General features: G+C 50.3%; 8 protein-coding genes across 8 annotated transcripts; 2 read left to right on the top strand and 6 right to left on the bottom strand.

The window, feature by feature from the left end:
- Nucleotides 1-30: 30 nt before the first annotated feature.
- On the bottom strand, nt 31-1641 carry BGW36DRAFT_309765 (putative oxysterol binding protein; the record flags this gene model as incomplete). Its single annotated transcript, XM_046212436.1, has 6 exons — nt 31-975; nt 1027-1086; nt 1139-1208; nt 1260-1299; nt 1355-1431; nt 1550-1641. 6 exons carry the CDS (start codon nt 1639-1641, stop codon nt 31-33), a joined length of 1284 nt encoding a protein of 427 aa, XP_046065345.1.
- A 637-nt stretch (nt 1642-2278) lies between these two features.
- On the bottom strand, nt 2279-3715 carry BGW36DRAFT_392350 (OTU-like cysteine protease). Its single transcript, XM_046217687.1, has 2 exons — nt 3442-3715; nt 2279-3394 (listed from the first exon to the last, which is right to left on the bottom strand). Exon 2 carries the CDS (start codon nt 3309-3311, stop codon nt 2304-2306), a length of 1008 nt encoding a protein of 335 aa, XP_046065344.1. The 5' UTR covers nt 3312-3394; nt 3442-3715; the 3' UTR covers nt 2279-2303.
- Nucleotides 3716-3822: 107 nt separating this feature from the next.
- Nucleotides 3823-7135, top strand: BGW36DRAFT_392346 (uncharacterized protein). The gene is made up of 5 exons (XM_046217686.1): nt 3823-4167; nt 4223-4385; nt 4438-4506; nt 4560-5822; nt 5872-7135. The coding sequence occupies exons 1-5, from the start codon at nt 3938-3940 to the stop codon at nt 6865-6867; spliced, it is 2721 nt and encodes a 906-aa protein (XP_046065343.1). The 5' UTR covers nt 3823-3937; the 3' UTR covers nt 6868-7135.
- A 455-nt stretch (nt 7136-7590) lies between these two features.
- Nucleotides 7591-9399, bottom strand: BGW36DRAFT_309771 (uncharacterized protein; the record flags this gene model as incomplete). The annotated part of the gene is made up of 3 exons (XM_046212438.1): nt 7591-9030; nt 9090-9211; nt 9285-9399. The coding sequence occupies 3 exons, from the start codon at nt 9397-9399 to the stop codon at nt 7591-7593; spliced, it is 1677 nt and encodes a 558-aa protein (XP_046065342.1).
- A 901-nt stretch (nt 9400-10300) lies between these two features.
- Nucleotides 10301-11299, bottom strand: BGW36DRAFT_434157 (uncharacterized protein; the record flags this gene model as incomplete). The annotated part of the gene is made up of 6 exons (XM_046221380.1): nt 10301-10330; nt 10382-10782; nt 10834-10904; nt 11115-11124; nt 11180-11206; nt 11257-11299. 6 exons carry the CDS (start codon nt 11297-11299, stop codon nt 10301-10303), a joined length of 582 nt encoding a protein of 193 aa, XP_046065341.1.
- A 342-nt stretch (nt 11300-11641) lies between these two features.
- BGW36DRAFT_434156 (uncharacterized protein) lies at nt 11642-14151 on the bottom strand (the record flags this gene model as incomplete). The annotated part of the gene is made up of 6 exons (XM_046221379.1): nt 11642-11653; nt 11703-12992; nt 13039-13158; nt 13212-13782; nt 13848-13958; nt 14030-14151. 6 exons carry the CDS (start codon nt 14149-14151, stop codon nt 11642-11644), a joined length of 2226 nt encoding a protein of 741 aa, XP_046065340.1.
- A 1130-nt stretch (nt 14152-15281) lies between these two features.
- BGW36DRAFT_434155 (putative DNA helicase) lies at nt 15282-18314 on the top strand (the record flags this gene model as incomplete). The annotated part of the gene is made up of 8 exons (XM_046221378.1): nt 15282-15411; nt 15464-15546; nt 15610-15700; nt 15756-15919; nt 15970-16605; nt 16655-17320; nt 17373-17543; nt 17601-18314. 8 exons carry the CDS (start codon nt 15282-15284, stop codon nt 18312-18314), a joined length of 2655 nt encoding a protein of 884 aa, XP_046065339.1.
- Nucleotides 18315-18355: 41 nt separating this feature from the next.
- Nucleotides 18356-19516, bottom strand: BGW36DRAFT_309726 (uncharacterized protein; the record flags this gene model as incomplete). Its single annotated transcript, XM_046212431.1, has 2 exons — nt 18356-19074; nt 19141-19516. 2 exons carry the CDS (start codon nt 19514-19516, stop codon nt 18356-18358), a joined length of 1095 nt encoding a protein of 364 aa, XP_046065338.1.
- Between the last annotated feature and the right edge of the window lie 532 nt (nt 19517-20048).

Genomic DNA, 20048 nt, shown 5'->3' with positions numbered 1-20048 from the left:
CTCTATACCTTGCCATACCTGCCTACCTGCCTACGCTCCAGTACTCGAGCTTTCCTCTAAATGAAAATCGCCTTTGTGGAGAGCCTCAAGTGTCTTTCTCCCATCATCCGTAAGATCAGGTTTCCCAAGGGGCGTGACGGCGCTGGTGAAGAAGCGGGGTTGCCATTCCTCGTTCTGGGCTTTTCTTTCCGCCGCTTTTTCACGCTGTCGCTCCTCGATTTCCTGCTTGTATTTCGTTGCCTGGCCGTACTGTTTGTCAATGATGGAGGAGGTCACCTGGGACCAGAATTTTCGAGATTCGTTGGGCAGTTGGAGGTTGTCAGGGGGCACAATTTTGTCAGCGGGGAATAGCGGGATGAGGTCGATGAGTAAGTGTTGCTCGGACGAGCCAGCAAGTGTGTAGTAGATTTGTTCACGCCAGCAGCCGTTGATGCGAGCCAGCACATCACTTTGGGGGATGTCTTTGATTCGGACTTTGTTATCGTTTGCGGGGTCGTATCGGAATATGACTCCCTCGACACGATGCTGAGACCGGCCAACCCAGCCCTCCTCCAAATATTGAAGGATGACCTTGGTGCGAGTCTTTGTGCAAGTGATATAACAGCTGTCCGCCACTGTAATAGATAGTGAGCCCCGTAGCAAGCCTCCTAGGTGAGCAGAAGGATGCGTGAGTTGGTATTCCTCGTTGTCACGGTTTTCCAGAGTCACAAAGATGCCGAGATTGTGCTGGCCGGGGCCGACGCGAATGCTTGTGCCGGTAAATTTGGCACTAATCTGGTCGAATCCTCTGGCTGAGACACCTCGCTCTGGGCAGTCAATGTAGAATGCAGATACTGGGGGATGATGAGATGTTTGTTCGGTAAGATAGCAGACTTTGACGGGGTTTTCATTGTTATTGGATATAATTGCAGCCCCGTTCGTGTCGCCATTTGCAAGGCCATTTATCGGTTTAGTGCCGTCGACTTCCCAATACGCCTGACATTGAATTAGCTTGCGCAGATCATGTTAAATGTTAGTCTTAATTACCCGGAAGAATTCACCCAATGTCGAGTTATATGGTTTGCATGGCTTGCCTTTGACGTATTTCTAATTGATAATTGTCAACAAGGCATCCTACCATTCAGATAAGAATACCCACTAAGTCTTTTGTGAACCAAAAACGCAGAACCTCCAGCATACGACCGAGCTCGTCGTCCGATGTGCCGATGCTACACGCCTAGTAAGCAAAGCTGCTCCATTTGGTAGAGCTCCAAACGCACCTAGCAAAAGTCTCGGGTCGGTCCAAGTAATTCCAGTATTCTGTCATTATATCAGCACATATCAAGACGATGACTCGGGCGAATGACAGCCGTACCAAGATTTGGAGTAGGTTCCAGAAGCTGCGCGGGGAGCGAGAATCGCACGGAAGCTATGTCTGCGACACCAACAAACCTATGAAAATTGACCCAACGAGATTAGCTCTTGTATGTCGAGGAATGAGGCTGTAGACTCTGAGATGGTTGTTGTATCTGGTGGATAGTAGTAGTAATGTGGGATACAGTGACCGTACTTGCGGAGAATAGAGAGAAACGTTTTGAGCTTCGACGACTCGTCGTGGGCTTGGTCGGCCGTGCCAGCCTTGGAGTCTGCGGTGGCGCCCATGTTGACTGGAGACACGATTTGTCTGTCGTGTGGTGACGTGTGATACACAGAAAACGACGTCCCCGCGAAGTTCCGACTGCAATACTAATAATTAGATGTCTGGAAATGAAACGAATGCTTGAGACCTCGGGTTCGGGGTGTTTCCAAAGAAATCAGCCAAGCATACGGTCAGACAGCAGCCACCACGTGGGGTTTGGTGGGCAGAAACCAGGTCAAGAATCAAGCCGGCCGAGTGCTCTCTGGAGAATCAGCGGTGTTGGGTCTTGTCCTTTATGTGGTTACTGGCGGTGACGTTGTCTTGCCCAGGCGGCTAATGTCCGGTCAATGCACGACGTCACGGGCTCCAGATTCACAGAAGCACAGAAACACAGAAGGCAGAAGAGAAGAAGAAAAGAATAAGAGAAAGAAGAGAAGTACGTCCCAGTCGGGGCCGGCCCTATCTATGGACTATGGAGACATGGCGAGCATCGACGAGGCGAGTCTGGGATGGAAATGCTGGAGATTGGCAGGTGGCGGGCGGGGCTCACCCAATCAGCTTTGCACGAGGTGGATTGGCAGGCGGTTTGGTGTCGATCTTTATTCAGACCGTACATGCTTACATACTCAAGACCTCTTCTCTATCATCCATATTAATTGTATTATTATATAGGTTTATATATATGTTATTGAGCCTCCCCGAAATCATAATGCCCCGTCTGCGCCGCGTGCTCGGTCGCCCCCTTCTCGCCCACAAACAGACCGCCACAGGTGTTGCAACGGATCTGGAAGCTGGTCGTGTCGGTGTAGTAGTGCCTCTTCTGTAGCACCTGACACAGCTCTAGCGCCCTCTCGAGAATGAATGAGTCGCCGGCCTCGAATATGCGCGTGTCGAAATCCGGCGGCGCGTAGGCGTGCGTGAACGGAGGGTCCGATGGGGACAACGCAATGGCATCGTAATGGATCCCCGAGTAGACCACAAAGCACTTCGTTGCTTGCCCTTCATTGAACCGATCGACTCTCAGCGTCTGTACATCGATTGAGCAGATTTCCACTGCGAAATGCTTGCTGAGGATACTGAGTTCGATGGCGCCGCCCCAGGCATCTTCGCTCTGGATCCAGCGGCAGTAGTCGTCTGTTTTTCTTTCTAGAACCACCTCTGGGTATTCGTCTGGCTGCGCTTGGATTGTCTGCGCGACGATGGACCGTAATTCTGTCATTGCATCCATTCCACCGATGACTGCGCTGCCGACTGCTCGAAAGAGGCACGAGTTGTCGTCCGGCATGATGCGTAGGACCACAGTGCCCGCGTGTTCCGGGGATGGTACCTCTGGAGGGTCGCTATCGTCTGGTGGTTTTATAAGGCTGCTCTCACGGAGGGGTGATGGTTGTGTAGTGTGTATAGTCTGTGTAGGGAGTGTATCTTGTTGACTTGTAGAAGGTGGTGTTTCTGCCGAGTCGTCTTTTTTGCTGTTGACAATGAGCTGTTCGCCATTGAGATCAACGCCCAACTCGGCCAGCTTCTGAGTGGGATCGCTGAGATCTAAAGGCTGCGGTTGAGGGTAGCCATACTTGAGATCAAAGGAAGCGAGGCCGGTCTGCTCCTTGATGAGGGTGGTCAAGTCGGCGACTGTCGCGGTAGCGTCGAGAGTGATGGTACTTTGCCCAGCTGGGCCGCGGACTCTCACTCTCATTTTCTTCCTGTGTATCTTTTGGCAAAATCATACAAGACGAGATTGGCTCGGGAAGATCAGGACAAAGATCCACGGGGCGATGACTAAACTATGTCAAGCTTGTGAAGTTGATGCGGGTACGAGGGATTACATCAGAGCACCGAGTTTTACCTGCAGTATGTACCCAAATTAGTACAAACAGGGCTTTTTTGACTGTCGCAAGAGTGTTTCAGCCGGCTGTATCTCGTCGATCGACTGTCTCGATGATAGCGTACACTATACCAGCCGTGCATTACGTTCCTAGCTACCCCACACCGTGATATCGCCGCTTGTCTCCCAATAATATACTGTCTAATACCTAGTCTACCATACTAGAAAACCACAATTAAATGATTATCTGCTGGAGCATGGATTTTTGCCAAAACTTTTGCCATTGAGAGTAACTAATGAAGAGTTAATTGCATATGATTTATAAGAGTATGACTTGGAGTATTGCGTGGCGGTGAATGTGGCTGTGGTGGCTGAAACACGCGCTAGAGTCCGGCCCGGACTAGCGCCTTCTTAGTACTTGCTGCGCTGAGTCGACCGTCGATCTCGACCCTCGAGTCCTCGCACCAGCATTCACCTGCGCGCTGAGCCAGAACATCATGTCCGAAGAGAAAACCGAGTCGCCTGCTCTAGACAACGAGGTCACTCCGGTCGCTGAGGCTGCTTCCCAGTCCCAGGCCGAGGATCCCGTGCAATCCATCGAAGGTGGTGATGTTGATGACAGGGGCGGCGCGGTAGCTCCCCGAAACACAAGCAGTACAGTCACCGAAGATCAATGGAGGGCCATGATGGACATTGTCATGGTGATCTATGACTACCGAGAAGAAGAGTCGGTGGCCTCCGCTTTCGCCTGTGACTCGCCCTTGCTAACACTTCTTATATAGTGGCCACGACCCTTCAAAGCTGTTTCAGCGCAGCGTCAATAAACGCCATGTGCCCGACTACTACGACATAATCAAGGAGCCCATGGCGTTAAGTATTCTGAAGCAGAAAATTAATAAGCGCGAATACGTTAATTTCGCAGACTTTGTTCGCGACTGCGCGCTGGTAAGAAGATGCGCAATGCGCCTGGAACATGCGCGTACTGACGATGCATTAGATCACACACAATGCGCAAACATACAACCGACCCGAATCACAGGCGTACAAGGATGCTTTGGTCATCAAGGTGAGGACCGTGCAAGTTGGAGACATAACGAGGCTAATTAGAATGTCTCATAGGATGTTTTCGTCGCCGAATTCGAGAAACTAGTGCAGACCGGAGTCATCACCGCGGAAACTGCTGAACTTCCGGATCTCGGCGAGATACCCGAAGCTGATCCTCTACCCCTCGAAGACGAAGAGGATGAAGAGGACGAGGATGACGAGGATGATGAAGACATGGACGATTCTGAGGATGGGGGTAGGCGAAGACGACGACGCGGTCCACGAGGATCCAGAAAGGACGATTCGCAAGGTCAAAATGATCAAGAAGTCCGCCGGAAAAGAGGCCGGCCTCCAAAGGTTGACACGCCAATGGAAGCCCGAATCAAAGCCGTGCTAAAAGGTATTCGCAAGTTCAAAGATCCAAGCGGTCACCTCAAAGTCCGACATTTCGAAAGATTACCTGATAAGACCATGTACCCCGACTATTTCATGGAGATCAAAGAACCAATGGCAATCGACCTCATCAAGCGCAAATTTAAGCGCAAGAAGTATCACTCATTGGACCACTTTTTGCGCGACCTTGATTTGATGTTCAACAACGCTAAATCCTACAATCAGCCAACCAGCCAACTATTCAAAGATGCTGAAGATCTTCAGGTTGAAGCGCACAAATTGGCGGACCAGGAGAAGAATAAGCCAGACAGCGAGTATCTGATGGAAGATGGACGCTTACCCTTGCCACAAGGAATAATGCATAACGGTGAGCTGTGGAAAGTTGGGGACTGGGTCCATATCCAAAATCCAAACGACGTGACCAAGCCAGTTGTGGCTCAAATATATCGTACGTGGCAGGATAATGAGGGAGAGAAGTGGGTGAACGCCTGCTGGTATTATCGCCCAGAGCAAACAGTCCATCACTACGAGAAACATTTCTTCCCCAACGAGGTTGTTAAAACAGGCCAGTATCGCGACCACCGCATCGATGAGGTAGTTGATCGCTGTTTCGTTATGTTTTTCACACGGTACAATCGAGGTCGACCACGTGGTTTTCCTCCAGACAAGGAAGTCTATGTCTGCGAAGCTCGTTACAACGAAGAAAAACACAGATTAAACAAAATCAAAACATGGGCCAGCTGCCTACCGGATGAAGTTCGAGAAAAGGATTACGAAATGGACTTGTACGATGTACCGCGTCGCATTCGAAAGATTCCAAGCCCTATCAAACATCTGCTCCCAGAAAATGCGAAAGAGACGGACGACATGCCAAAGCCTACGTGGGGGGCAGAAAAAGCGCCTCCATTGGTAGGCGCGGTTCACTGTCGTCCACGAGATGAGAATGTAAGTTCTGCTCACACAGAATAGCAGTAGTAGTTATTAACTGGCTTAGGATTCTCCTCCCCCGGAGCTCACACCATCACCACCACCTCCCACACTCAGTCAGCCCATTATGCCACCACAGCAACTACCAATGCCGCGGCCTCCCACTCGCCAGAGCACAGACAACCTCAGTGAGATCAACATGGGGCCTAACATACCTTTACAACCAGTGCGGTCCCCTGCTATAGGAACCTCAATGCCAGCAATGTCAACCATGCCATCTGCTGTTCCTCCGCAACCATATCAGTCTCCAGCAGTTCACAGCCCTGCATCCATCTACCAGCCTCTCCAAGCACGAACGGGTGCTTACGCCAGCCCTGGAGTCCAACCAAATTCCTATCAATCGACTCCGATTCAGGCGCAGTCCTACGTCCCTCCACAGCCTTCGTCATACCCAAGCAACCGCCCTCCCGCAGCCGTAGCACCATACAACCCCAACGCCCCGCGTCCTGTCGAAGTGTTCCATCTGAGCGACATCGCCAATGCCGCCATCCCAGCCGAGATTCGCCAGCAGTTCCACACAGACGACCACGGACGCGTGCTCTTCTTCTCCACGCCGCCGCTCGATCTGATCCCATCCAGCAAAAAACACCTTGGCCATTCACTCAAGTACCTAGCCGCAAAGGCGGCCAAAGAAGCCAAACGCAAACAAAGAGACGAGGAAGCCGAAGCTTCACCTGACCACGAGTCAAAGCGCGTTCGCGTTTCCTCCCCCTCCCCCCTTTCAGACGAACTATCTTCTCGAATCCAGACCCTAACCGACAAAACCATCACCCTCCTCGCCGCCAGCATCTCCGCCGGCACCGACAACTTCTACAAGACAGTCTACGGCAAGCACAGCGAGCACATCAAAAAGGCCGACAGCGAGCAACGCGAGCGCAATATCCAGTCCCATTGGCTTTCAAGGCGCTTCATAGACCAAATAAACTCCCAAACGATAGACGATCTTGCGCCGAAGGCGGTTGATATGAAGCGTGCGGGGGTGTATTTGGAAGACGTCAACTAGCTAGCCCTATTTGTTCTTCTTCTAATCATGTACAACAAGAATTATGCAATTTATGTTCCTGGATCAGTTACTTGTTCTTTTCCTTTTTCGTTTGCGGAGACTAGCTAGTTGGTTTGGTTGTGTAATTGGGTCAAAAGAAGGACTGACTTTGTGTGGTACGGTATGGTATTAACGGCGTTTACTTGAGCACGTCTGTCTAAAGGATACATTCTCCTTAAATCAATACTAGACCTACTTAGCCCTTAAAGTTGAAAAATGGTATTATACCCATAACGGTCAAGCTGTAAATAAATTCTCTGATGATCTGCACGCCTTTTACTACTGTATGATATAGCTAGCAACTCCATCGAATCCATCCATATGGTATTGGTTTATACACACTCAATCCGATTTATACTGATCGATTCCACAGAACTGACCCGAACAGCCAACGATGACACAGAAATATAAATTAGAAAGAAAAAACATCGAAAAGAAAGGAAAAGAAATAGATATATGTATTATCCATCCCACCGGTGATTCTCCAATGCGCCATTATCCAGAAATATCCAGACAAAAGGAAAACAATCACACTCTGCTGGTCGTTATCTGCTCTGTATGTGACAAATGTATCATTCTCAAGCGAGGAACGAACGAATGAACGAACAACGCCTTTTATATCTATCTGCGTTTTGATTATTTTCTTTCTTTTCTTATTTGGTATATTTGTTTTTTGTGGTTTGGTTATGGTTGGTACTCAGGCGAAGCGTCTTCGGTGGTCGAGGAAGCGGATTTATTAGACGAGTTCCAGGCCATGCTATTCCGTTTATTATTCTCCTCTTCTTCCATGGAAAACACCAGATCGCCCTGCTCTTCGTCGATGCGGCTGGACGTCATTGGCGAGGAGGCTGTGCGGGCATTACTCGTGGGGCCTAATGAGGGAGTAGTAGCAGACGACGACGGTTGTCGAGCTGAGCTCGGATGCAGGGACATATTGTTCAGTTGTTGGCTGATCATCGACATGGACGACTGCGACTGCCTGGCGGTCGGGCTTGATACAAACGGCGAGACGTCGCCTGATGCAGAGCGGCTGCCGATGGGGCGTAGGCTAGGGCTGGAAGTAAGATGGTTCAGCGCAGACTCACGCAGCGGCGAGCCGATATGGTTCAGGGACGACGATGTGCCGCCTAAAGCTTCTTCCTCTTTCCGCTGTCGCTGTCTGGCGAAGAGAGCGCCGAATCGGGAGGGGCTAGAGGCCAGGGGAGAGCCGACCTTGGTAGCGCTTGTGCCCGTCATGCCGCCTAGCCCGCCGAGGTCGCGCTGGCTAGAGCTCAGTTCGTGCTCGGTGCGAGACAGACGGCGCATTTTTTCCTGCGGAGTGAGCACGTCGTCGTGCAGACTGCCGGGGAGATAGTCCTCCTCCATGGCGAAGCTGTCGTCCCAGTCGTCTAGGGCGCTGGGGCGGGGCACGCTTGCGGACATGACTTTGGAGCGGGGGATGATGCGTTGGGAGTGTAGCAAGCGGGATTGGAAGGAGTCCTCCATGATCACGCCGGCGGGAGGCGAGGAGCCGAAGTTCGAGGTAGGTCTGCGTAGATCGGAGCCGAAAGCAGTGTCACGCAGGTTGCGGAGGGCGTCGGATGGTGCACGTTGAGTTGGTGGTGAGGCCAGGTCTAGGCCAAACTGCGAGGGGACAGAGGCAGCTACAGGGCCGTAACGGGCCATATGGGAGATTCCTTGACTATCGAACGAGGCTGGGAGCTGCACGTCACGGAGCGTCAGAGCTCCAGGAGGGGAGGTCTGGATGCGACTCTCCTCCACGGGGGAACCGTATTTCGAATCCATAACCAAGCCACCATCAGGCCCCGCCATCGTGTCTAAAGGTAGTTGTTGTTGATGGCCGCCATGCGCAGCTCCTGCTAAACCGTCCTGCTCGGCAAAATGGTAAACGTATCGCGAATCCTGACCGTTGAGTCGCTGCTGCGATAGCACTGAAGTTGTGAGCGCGGAGTCTTGGCTATGAAAAGCCTGGGGGTTCACACGACCACCTAGATTGAGATGGCCTCCTCCACCACCTCCAGCACCACCGCCACCACCTCCACCGCCAAAGTTAGGTCTATTCACGCGGCGGCCATCGGGGAGGATATGTGCCAATGCGCACTTGGCGCCGAATTTGCAGTTTCCCTAGATAAGACCCGATTAACGCCGGACTTTAGGTATCAAGATACAAAGAAAAGGAATACCTTTGTGAAGTATTTACACGGAGCCGAATCTACAGTCGCATCGGTGGAGTGGAGGAATGGACAGGCCGGGCCAGCCTGACAGGCACCTTGACGGAAGAATTTGCATGGAACATGTTTGGTATCTTCGACGGCAGTCAGTACAATCCACACAACATCCAGAAAGAGGCCCAGGCCAGGCCTTATTTTCCATCTTACTCTTCGTGCTCGCATTAGGAGGACTGCGAGCAGCCATTTCGTATGGCGCAACCCCCGACAAGTTGCGGGAGTGACCATTAGCAGGATGGCCTGCCGTGGCATTGCGCGTTCTCATATCGCTTGGAAGACGATTAGCATAGGCTAGCAGGCCATTTGAAGCTGAATCCGACGAGTTCCCGTGCCGATGTAAAGCTGTATACTGAGGCTGGGGGGTCTGGGACATCACTCTTGTTGCGCGGAGACTGAGCGATCAAAAGCGGAGGGGCAAGACGACTTTCTCTGTTAGTGTAGAAATTAGTGGGGGGGAGAGCCGTTTCGGCGGAAAGGCGGTAGATGCTAATCAGATACTATCAGATAGCCCTGTGAAATCGAGTGCAGAAATGACGGCAGAGCCCAGATAAGCAGGCAAACCAGCCACGGACTGTGCAGCTGGGGAGGAGATGATATAACTGTGGACTGAGCTGAGTCTGCAGGCTCGAAGCGACGGTTGAAAGACTAACTGCGAGCTAGCTTCATGGCGCTTGATCCGCTGACAGCCTGATACCTGCGAGACTCGCTGCCTGCAAGATATGGCATTTATACTGACGTTACTGGAGTAAGCGCGTCGATTACAAATAACTTCCTAGTCAAACTATACAAGAGTCTTTAGCTATATTTAGATATGGTGGCAGCCCTCAAGTGATACAGTAGAGCTACGTCATAGAACTACCGGATATACAACGTATGTGAAGCAAGATAACATTTAGCAATGATAATTTACACATATATTTGAAATGCTCGTAGGTTCTGGTATACGGCATAATGAAATAGTAACCGACGATCTACCAGCCTGGGAACCTAGCTTGGCATCATCTCGTAGTTCGCGCACATGTGACCCATCCATCCACACCCCCTCAAGGATCACCAGACTAACCAGACAGCATAAAACTCCCAGCCTAGGCGCTGTGTGACCTCCAGCAAGCATTTAAAGTAAATGCACACATTCCGATTGGGCGCCTTTCCAGGCCTTGTAGGCATCAGAACGGCCCCTCCAATCCCAACGACTCCTGTACCTGAATCAGACACAGCAGACAGCTCTTAACAAGACCTGTACAAACCTTCAATTCCTCCTCCGTAGTATCCTGCGGCAACACCTCCGTGCATCGTGACCACAAATCTCGAAATATTTTCCTCCTAGACATACTCTGACGCTGCCACTTCAGCCATTCCACCTGCACGCGATCCATTTCTTCCGCGCTGACGCAATCCGTCGGAAGACTCGAAATGGCGGAAAGTAATGATGCCTTTTCACGCTCTAGACTCGCGATTTGGTCACGGAGTGACGTGATAGGAATGTTGCTGTTTAAGTCTACTAGCTTTTCGCGAAGTTGTTTTTCGAGTGTTTTCAGTGCCGAGACCTTCTCTTCAAGGTCTTCTAGGGTTTCGCCCTCGCGGGCTGGATCAACATCCATGGTGTTTTCAGTGACATCTTGTAAGGCGTGGTAGACCAGCTGTTTGCCTGTACGGACATATCAGTGGTGATTTAGATTTGATAGAGGCGTTGAACCACCTGCAGCTCGTCCCTCAATCTCCTTCCTCTCATGCAATTCTTTGAGAGCCTTGACAGCGTAAGCTGTAACTCTGTGAGCTATAAGCCACACGATATTGGATATTAAAACCGACTCTTCCCAACTTTCTGATGCAGATTATTGAAAACATCGATTGCCTAGCACATGACACTTTGTAAGCTTTCTCTCTAGCCAGGAGGGTATACAAACCGAATAAGGACGACTGCGTCATATCACAAGTTAATCTCAATTGGCAGACGAAGAAGCAGAGAGTTCTGCATACTTTTCTTTTTCTAGCTGAATCAGCATGTGTCTACATCTATTCGCTGCTTGTAGGTCATCGCTTACTGAGATACTCGAGAATAAGTGTAGAGCCTTGCGAGTAAGCTATACTCTAAAGTGTTGCTGATAGAGGCTTTGCTCACCGTCTGACTCGTCTTTGTCACTCTTCTTCTTCCTCGGAGCCATTGCTGCTTACGAGAGGATGGGCTTGTGCTGGCGAAGGAAGGAAGTGCCGGTTGAGATGAAAGACAGGAGTTGCTGCTCTGAGAGAAAATAACCGAGGAAGGAGCGACCACGAGCAGTCACGTGTGACCCAGATGAGACTCTTGGAAGGAACGATTAGAAGAGTTGGCATTCATTGGAATTACTTTTAAGACAGAAAGCGCCTTCTCTGCGCAGACACATCATGATTTGCCTAAAGATACTCTAATCTTTCGATATGGATTAATTTGCAGTTTACAAACCGAAGCGAACACGCTGTGCATCAAAACATATACAGGGCCGGAACGACGAGGACAATGCTGGGTATCACATTACAACCTGGTGGAATTAGCTTCGGATTAAGAAATAGGACGAAGGGGAGGCTTACGCATTCGCTGTCGTGCTTGCCTTGAGGAACTCCCATTTCCTCAAATGTTTTCGGGCCTTTGCCGGGCAGGCCACCCGATGCCGGCTTAGATGCAGGAGTACTGGCACCGCTGTTGGGCTTCGCAGGAGCGTTGGCTGGGCCGCCTCCTGGTCGGGGTGTCGAGGCTGGAGAAGGTCGACCGGGTCCACCGCCCGGTGCTGGCATTTGCTGATTGCGGGCAGGATACCCCCCAGGGGAAGGCCGGCCAGGTTCTGGCGTTCTTTTTCTAGATGGGACATCTTGAGGTCGACCTAGTCCCTGGGGGTCGGGTCGCTGGAGTCGTCGGCGGCCTGGGTCAGGCGCCGAATATCCGATATCAACTGGACCGGGTTGCATACTAGGGGAGTTGGAACCTGGGCCACCCTGGCGATAACCCATGGGTCCTGGCCCTGGGCTTGGCCCTTGGCCTGAACCGGCTGATGGAACACGGTTGTAGCCAGGGCTGCCTGGACCATAAGGGGGAGAATGGATATTAGGGTTGATACCAAACGCAGAGCTGGGACGAGGGTCAGCGGCCATTTGTGGGCTTGGATACCCACCACGTCCATAGCCCTGTCCGTTAGATCCATATGGCGCCCCATAGCCATCGTCAGATATTCGCATGCGCGAGGGGTCGGGCATCTCTAAAGTCTCCTGGGGTGGTGCCATGGTCGAAGCCTGAGCCGCGCCACCATACGAAGGACGGGGTCGCCCGGCAGATCCATACTGTGACTTGATACGGGCGATAGCGACCTGCTCGTGGTCTTTGCGGGAAAGCGTCTTGGACCGCGAAATACTGTCGATTCGACCAGCGGCATCTTTGTTGCCGCTCGCAGCTGCCTTGGCATACCACCTGCGGGCTTCCTGAATATCGACTGGAACATGAATTCCGACCTCGTAAAAGTACCCGAGGGCGAACTCGGCGGTTGGAAGGCCACTTTGAGCTGCCCGTTGAGCATATGTAAAAGCTATTTCATCATTCTTCTCAAAAAGTCCTTCGTGACCGCAAAGGAACCATTTGCTAATTGCCATCTCGGCCTCGGCTTCTCCTTGTCTCGCAGCTAGGGCGTTATAATGCAAAGACAAAGCAGGATTGAAATCGCATCCCAGCTGTCCCAATTCGTAAGCGGCGCCCATCTTTACCTGCGCTTTTGCAAACCCGTGATATGCGGCTTTTTCGATATTGACTCGTGCGCCGTTGATATCAATGGGCAGATAATGGTCGGGCACGGACACTTGAGGCAGTTCTCGAGAGAGCAACATGCCATAAACCTATCTCATTTAGTACATGTCTCGTAAGAATATATGCTGGACTCACGTAAGCTCCTTGAGGCGCATTCTCATCGCAGGTCTGGGCTGCAAGGCGAATATACTCCAATCCTTTTTCATAATCTTGTCGCTGTCCATGCTGACCAAGAAGAATCATCATGCCGAGACGCTGAGAACGGCATGAGTAAAGGCCATAGCGGATCATGTACACAGGCAACTCACATAATACGAGGCAGAGTCATGCATGGCAACACCCTTTTCATAATGCCTGATAGCCTTGGCAGGCTCATTGGAACTCTCAAACTGCATACCCATCCGATACTCGGCGCGAGCATATCCTTTGTCTGCAGCCCGCGAATACGAGCGGAACGCCTCCTTTTTATCCACACGCATCCCAAACTTGCCGAATTCCAGCCACATGCCTTTGATGAACTCCGCATGGGGATGATGTTGTTCGGCCAGGAAGGAAACAATATTCAAAGCATCGTTCCTCAGCTGGCGTTCGACCTGAGGCGTTTGTGGACGGGCGGGCTGAGTTTGCGACATACGAAGTTCGTTCTGCATGGCAATCTCGACGTACGAGAGGGAGTCCTGGGCCCACGCCAGCTGCATTTCTGGATCGTTGGAAGACAGAACAGGGACACGCCCTTTCTCCAAGTTGGCTTCCTTTTGCTCGTCGGTCGGCGGGACATTGGGAGGCGGGTTGTGAAGCACGGGGAAGGGGGAGAAGTTTGGATGGTCCATAGTTTCGTACGATAGTTGATTGTAAGAGCTGCCGCCCGATCCAGGCTGGCTGTTATAAGCGTTGTCCTGGGGGGGTAACCGGGCGAGGGCATGGACGAGGAGCGGTCAGGGTACCGGGTTCGGTCGTACGAGGACTGGCTCTGGGTCTGGGGTCGCGGTGCGCGAACCTCGTGTTCCAGATGGGCGATATTATCCTGCATGTTCTCAGGGACTTCGGGCATTACTCTGCGGACATTAGTACGGTCCTTATGGTAAGTATATAGTAATTCTATAGGTGTGATATAGTGGGGTCGCACCGTTGAGGAGAGGGCGAGATGACATCGGGCATATAGAAGTCATCTGTGCCCCCAGGATAGAAGGTGGCAGCCGTGGGGCCTGGCCTAGGCTGCCCGCGACCCGGGGGTGGCCTGCTGTACATGGTCTATATGGGTTGTATGTCTGTATGGTGTTTCGGTGATGCTCCGTGGCCGAATGGCACAATCGTTCCGTCTCGCGCCAGGAGGGGAGGGGTCAATGGCGAGCTAGTCAGCGGTCGTTCGGCTGCGTAGTTAACGTTGCGTTGACAGCGAAGATCTGGTCAGTGTCCTGACTGGACTAACCGCGTCTTCAGGCTGCTATGCTTGCCGTTGCACAGCGCGATGCCAGATCAAGTCGCGCGTGCTTGCTTCTTTATTGCTGACGGAGACTTGTGACCGGGAAGAAATCAATAATGGCCGACGGCGACGATTAAAACGGGTACAAACGCTAACATTAACAACCGCGGGGCAGCTGCAGCATCCACGTTGGCTTTGGCAGATGATGGCTGTTATGATAATATGACTATTATCTGCCAGATTGGATTAAGATTGGATAAAGATTGGATAGCAAAGTTCAATATCGAGTCGAGGAGTCAAGCATCACGAGCGGGACCGCGCAGGCACAAGGTGAAGAATGACGGAAGATTCACTATTAATAATATTAAAGATTAAATCTTCCATGACAACTCTTCTTTCTTCTCCCTTTTTTTTTAGAACAGGGGCTGAGACCCCACAATAATTGACACTCTTCTACTCTTCCTATTATAATATTATCACTACTACTTACAATGCCCCCCACTGTACTAAGCACGTCGTAGGTAATAAATAGTCTGTCTGTTCCATAGTTAATATTAATATCAATTTAGTCTTGCACGGAGTAGCATTGGGGCTATGGATGCCAACACCGCCTGCTTGCTCAGCCTATGAGCTGCTGCATTGGTTCGTATGTATGACAGACAATCAGACAGCTAGCCGGGCCTTACTCAGTAACTCTGGGTAAAAATGGTCCTTATTTCATTTCGTCGTGCGACCGGTTAAGCGGGTGTTAATATTCTCAAACATGTACGTACGTCGTAGTATTTTTATGCAGAAGCTTCAAGCTTGGCGGTGGTGCCTGATCTGTGCCTGGTTGCTTACGGGGCCGTTTCCCCAGTCCAAAATTACGCTCAGTCTCAGAGCGTGTTGCGCGACTAATCCTCAGCTGACAAGGCTGAGCCTGATCCACATGCATGACACTTGACGCTTGACCATCATGGACAATGTCGAGCCAAGACAAAAGTTCTATCACCCCTATTCGCCCTATGACATTCAGCTCGAGTTCATGCGCGCTCTTTACGAGTGTATCGAGACGGGCAAAGTCGGCATCTTTGAATCACCCACAGGTCTGTTCGCCTACACATAATAACGAGGTATTCTCTAAAACATGACGTGTAGGAACTGTACGTGCTATTTACTTTTTAGTCCAAACACCCAAATCTGTAAAGTGGCACAATGCCTCGTGTTTCACCCGGCTGCGCGTTTGGATTTCTATCCTACATTATACACGACTAAATTAAATTTTGAACTGACCATCAATCAAGGGGAAATCGTTGAGTCTGATATGTGGCTCCCTGACGTGGCTTCGCGATCATAAGCGCAAGGCATTTGATAGCACCATAGCACAGTCTTCAGGTAAGAGCCTTGATTTTCTGCGCCCGGAATATTAGATCTGACGTAAACACGGCAGCCGACGATGATGAGCCGGATTGGATGCTTGAATATTCCAAGCAGGAGAAGACGCAGGCTGTGACCAAGAAATGGAGAGAGCTTGAAGAGCGGCTCGCGAAAATTAGGAAGGAGAAAGAACGTGCTGAGATATCGTACGATCATAGACGAGCACGAAAAAAGCAGGTATAGTTAAGTTCACTCATTAATTTAAAGTACATTCGCTGACGGAATAGAAAACCGATTCGAGCGCCCCTAGTACTAGCCTTGATGAGAGTTTCTTTGAATTAGACGAGTATGAAAGCGACGCAGAGACCAGCAAGAACCCCTCAGGTCACAAGTTTGGAGACGTCGAAGGGCTGTCAGCTAGCACGGTCGCATTACTTGAACGCTTCAAGGGTCATGCGTTGGGCCGCAAGGGGGAAGAAGATGAAACAGACAATCAGACCAAAATATTTTACTGCTCACGCACTCATTCTCAATTATCCCAATTCGCCCAGGAACTCCGACGAGTGAACATTCCTTCCAGTCTGCCTGCTCCCAAGGGGGAAACAGGGGAATGCACTGAGCTAGAAGAGACAGTGAAACATCTTAGTCTGGGTTCTCGAAAGCAACTGTGCATTAATCCCAAAGTCGCAGCGCTAGGCGATTCTATAGCAATTAATGAGCGGTGTATGGAACTGCAGCAACCAGGAACCGCACCTGAAAAGAAGTGTGCGTACCTGCCATCGAAAGAGACTGAGGATGTGGCCTCCGATTTCCGAGACCGTGCTCTCGCTACGGTTCAGGATATCGAGGATATTGGCCAGCTTGGCAAGCAGCTTTCTATTTGCCCATATTATGCAACCAGACCAGTAGTCAAACAAAGCGAAGTAAGACTAAATGTGCTCATACTATATCATGAAGTATCTAATGAAATAGATAATCACGCTTCCCTATCAGCTTCTTCTCCAACGGTCAGCTAGAGAAGCGCTGGACCTGTCTCTCAAAGACCATGTTGTCATCATTGATGAAGCCCACAATCTGATGGATACAATCTCTGGCATACACTCTGTCTCCGTGACACTTCAACAGCTACAGACTGCGCTTATGCAGCTAACTACTTATGCTCGAAAATTCCAGACCCGGCTAAAGGGCAAGAACCGGGTGTATGTCACCCAGCTCATCAGACTAATCAACTCCCTAGCCGAAAATCTCAAATCCCTCTCGCAAAAACATTCGACCTCAGAAGCCATTGTCCAGTACTCAGAGCTAGTGGCAGGCAAAGGAGTTGATCAGATCAACACATACAAGCTGTCTCGCTACTTGCAGGAAAGTAAGCTTGCAAGAAAAGTAGACGGTTATGTCGAACACACCAGCCAGCAAAAAGGTGGCCAGCAGCGGGAAAAGACAGCGATGCCTGTACTCTTCCAAGTCCAAAGTTTCATTCTCTCGCTGATGAACCCTTCTTCCGAAGGTCGCCTCTTCTTCAGCAAGGCGGATGATGAGGTGCATTTGAAATACTTGCTGCTTGACCCTACAAACCATTTCAGAGAGATCGTAGATGAAGCCCGGGCAGTAATTCTCGCAGGGGGGACCATGTCGCCGGTAAGTTCGGTGATGCTGGTACTTGGATGCCTACTAATGTATAAGTTTGTAGATGTCCGACTATGCTGATTATTTGTTCTCTTATGTACAGCCTGAAAGATTAGACACGTTTAGTTTTGGGCATGTTATCCCCTCGAGTAACCTTACCGCCCGTGTTCTATCTACTGGTAGCCCTGGTTCTGATTTCAATTTTACGTTCGACCGCCGAAACTCAGAAACAATGGTAAGATGTCATCCACAATTTTGTCCTTATTTATCTACTAGTTCTAACTCTTTCAAGGTAACCGACCTAGGACGAACCATTGCTAGTCTTTGCGGCGTCATTCCAGACGGTGTCGTAGCATTTTTCCCCAGTTATGATTACTTAAATCACGTTCTTGATAGCTGGAGAAAGACGCCAAAGAATGGAAGAGAGCCCTCCATTTTCTCTTTGATCGAGAAAAACAAGCCCATCTTCTACGAATCCCAAAGGAAAGAAAACGCCGCTAGTGATATTTTCCAGCAATACTCCGCCAAAATCGAGTCCGGCTCTGGCGGCTTGCTACTATCCGTTGTCGGGGGCCGGTTATCCGAAGGCATCAATTTTTCCGACAAGCTCGGACGAGGGGTTATCATCGTCGGCTTGCCCTTCCCCAACATTCATTCGGCAGTGTGGAAAGCAAAGATCAGCCATATTGAGAATCGAGCGTATGAGAAGAGCCAAGGGACGGATTCTGCCAGACAAATAGCTTCGAAAGCCGCAGGTAGGGATTTCTACGAAAACTCTTGTATGCGAGCGGTCAATCAGTGCATTGGGAGAGCTATCAGACATAGAAATGACTATGCTGCCATCGTCATGATTGATAGGAGATATGAAGGTGACCGGATACAACGGAAACTCCCGACGTGGATCCGACAGAGCCTTGTAACTCGGGCGAATGCAAAGACTTTGAGGAATACTCAAGATGATCTTGCGGTGTTTTTCAGAGGACATAGCTCCAGAAAAGCTCTTTGAGCAGATGAACTATATTTATAAGTGTAATTGCTGTATGGTGTCTATATTTTGGCTTCACGAACCGTGCCTACATTCTTCGGCTCATCAAGAGCTGACATAGAATCGTCCACGAACCGCAGTACTTCCTCCATCATCGCCGGCGTGAAATTATGAGCCACGCCTTCGAAACCAACATCTTCCAAGTGAACGCCGCCATCACCGAACCAGCCCCCAGGAGCAATAGCCTTTTTCAACCACGACAGAAACGGCTCCGAAAGACGATAGGGAACCAGTTTATCCGCCAGTCCAGACAGATTCAGAATCCTCTTTCCCTTCAAATGACGGTTTAGAAGAGGCAGTAAACGTTCCTTATCCTGAGGAGTAGGATCCGGTAACTTGCCCACTTTGACAGGCCCATTCTTGATATAATGCTCAGTCTGGCTCAGCAGAAACCCAGCTGGATCATTCTTCTCCACTACATCCAATAGACTCTTCGGGAAATGCTCCGAACCCAGGAACTTCGCGCCTGGAGTGTCACCCCGTTTCCACGAGGACAGTTTCGACAGTCTCGCTCGATCCGTCATCACATTCACATAGTCTGGCGCACCCACAACAACAACACCCGCCGTGACACGTGGTTCATGCAACAGACACAACCACACCGCATGTCCTCCGAGCGAAATCCCCAGAGCGAAATGCGTTGCTATCGTCCTTTCGCCCTTAGGAAAGATATACCCAGGCAGAAAATCAATCAACATCGAAACATCTCGTGCCGTAGTCACTAAACCCTATCAACCCCACCCTCGCTTTCCACGAGCACTCATTCCCTCGTAGGCTGATCACTTACTATACACCGAAAACATATCCTGCGCATGCCTCTCATTCCCATTCCTCCACGCATGATTCGCCGCTTCATCGACCTGCCTACTCCCATGATTCCGTGCATCAAAAGCGACCGCAATCAATCCTCTACTTCGTCCTGAACCCTTTTCTTTTAATTTCTGATTCCAGTAATCGACAACCGTGGTGGCAACACCAGCCATGTCCTCCTGGCTATCCAGCCGCGGATGCAGCAGCCACAGACAGACTACCTCGGTAGTCTCCGGCGGAAGCTCATCGAGGCCGAAGACGGTGGTTAGAATGCCGGCCACGTGTAGGGGCTGTTTGGAAAGTGTCGATGACGGGGCATTGTAGCCGTAGAGGGGGGATATTGATGTGACCATTGCGACACGCGATATTGAAGCGTACTGTGGTCAATTGAGAATTGGGTAGAGGAAGATAATTATTACAGAGAGTGTAGTACGCGGTGCTGATTGATGCATCGGCACGGTGCTGTGGGGGAAGCTGTCGGGAGAGCCTGCCGATGAGACCCTTCCTTCCCCGAAGCTCCTCTTCCTTCATAGCGTCCCATCCCCATATTTTATATGTATAATTTAATGTAATTTTAAGATCTATCTATTTATTTTAAATTCCTTTTTAATATGTATTTTCTTTTACCAAATAAGTGATATAGTAAATTTTAGATCATAGTTTATATATGATTTTTGTTGAGGTATTAGGATATAAAAGATGGCTATTTTATATGGATTACATGGGTGGCCGGCTTGCTTGTGGAATACGTTAATAGTCTGTCTTACATTATGTTAAAATAGTGAGCTTGTTGCTATCCTAATTATTCTGTGGATAATTCCCCTCTTAGACCACTACCTGCTAGTGTATTTTCGTAACGGTGAGCGGTTTGTACAGGGGAGTGGT

The sequence above is a fragment of the Talaromyces proteolyticus genome (genome assembly GCF_021365285.1).
Source record: "Talaromyces proteolyticus strain PMI_201 chromosome Unknown BGW36scaffold_17, whole genome shotgun sequence".
NCBI lineage: Eukaryota > Fungi > Ascomycota > Eurotiomycetes > Eurotiales > Trichocomaceae > Talaromyces > Talaromyces proteolyticus.
This window is presented reverse-complemented; position numbering and strand designations above follow the sequence as displayed.

Coding starts and splice junctions, on each gene's coding strand:
- BGW36DRAFT_392350 (XM_046217687.1), bottom strand. CDS start 3,311: ATGAGAGTGAGAGTCCGCGGCCCAGCTGGGCAAAGTACCATCACTCTC.
- BGW36DRAFT_392346 (XM_046217686.1), top strand. CDS start 3,938: ATGTCCGAAGAGAAAACCGAGTCGCCTGCTCTAGACAACGAGGTCACT. Junction 4,168..4,222: donor TATGACTACCGAGAAGAAGA/GTCGGTGGCCTC, acceptor CTTCTTATATAG/TGGCCACGACCCTTCAAAGC. Junction 4,386..4,437: donor TTGTTCGCGACTGCGCGCTG/GTAAGAAGATGC, acceptor ACGATGCATTAG/ATCACACACAATGCGCAAAC.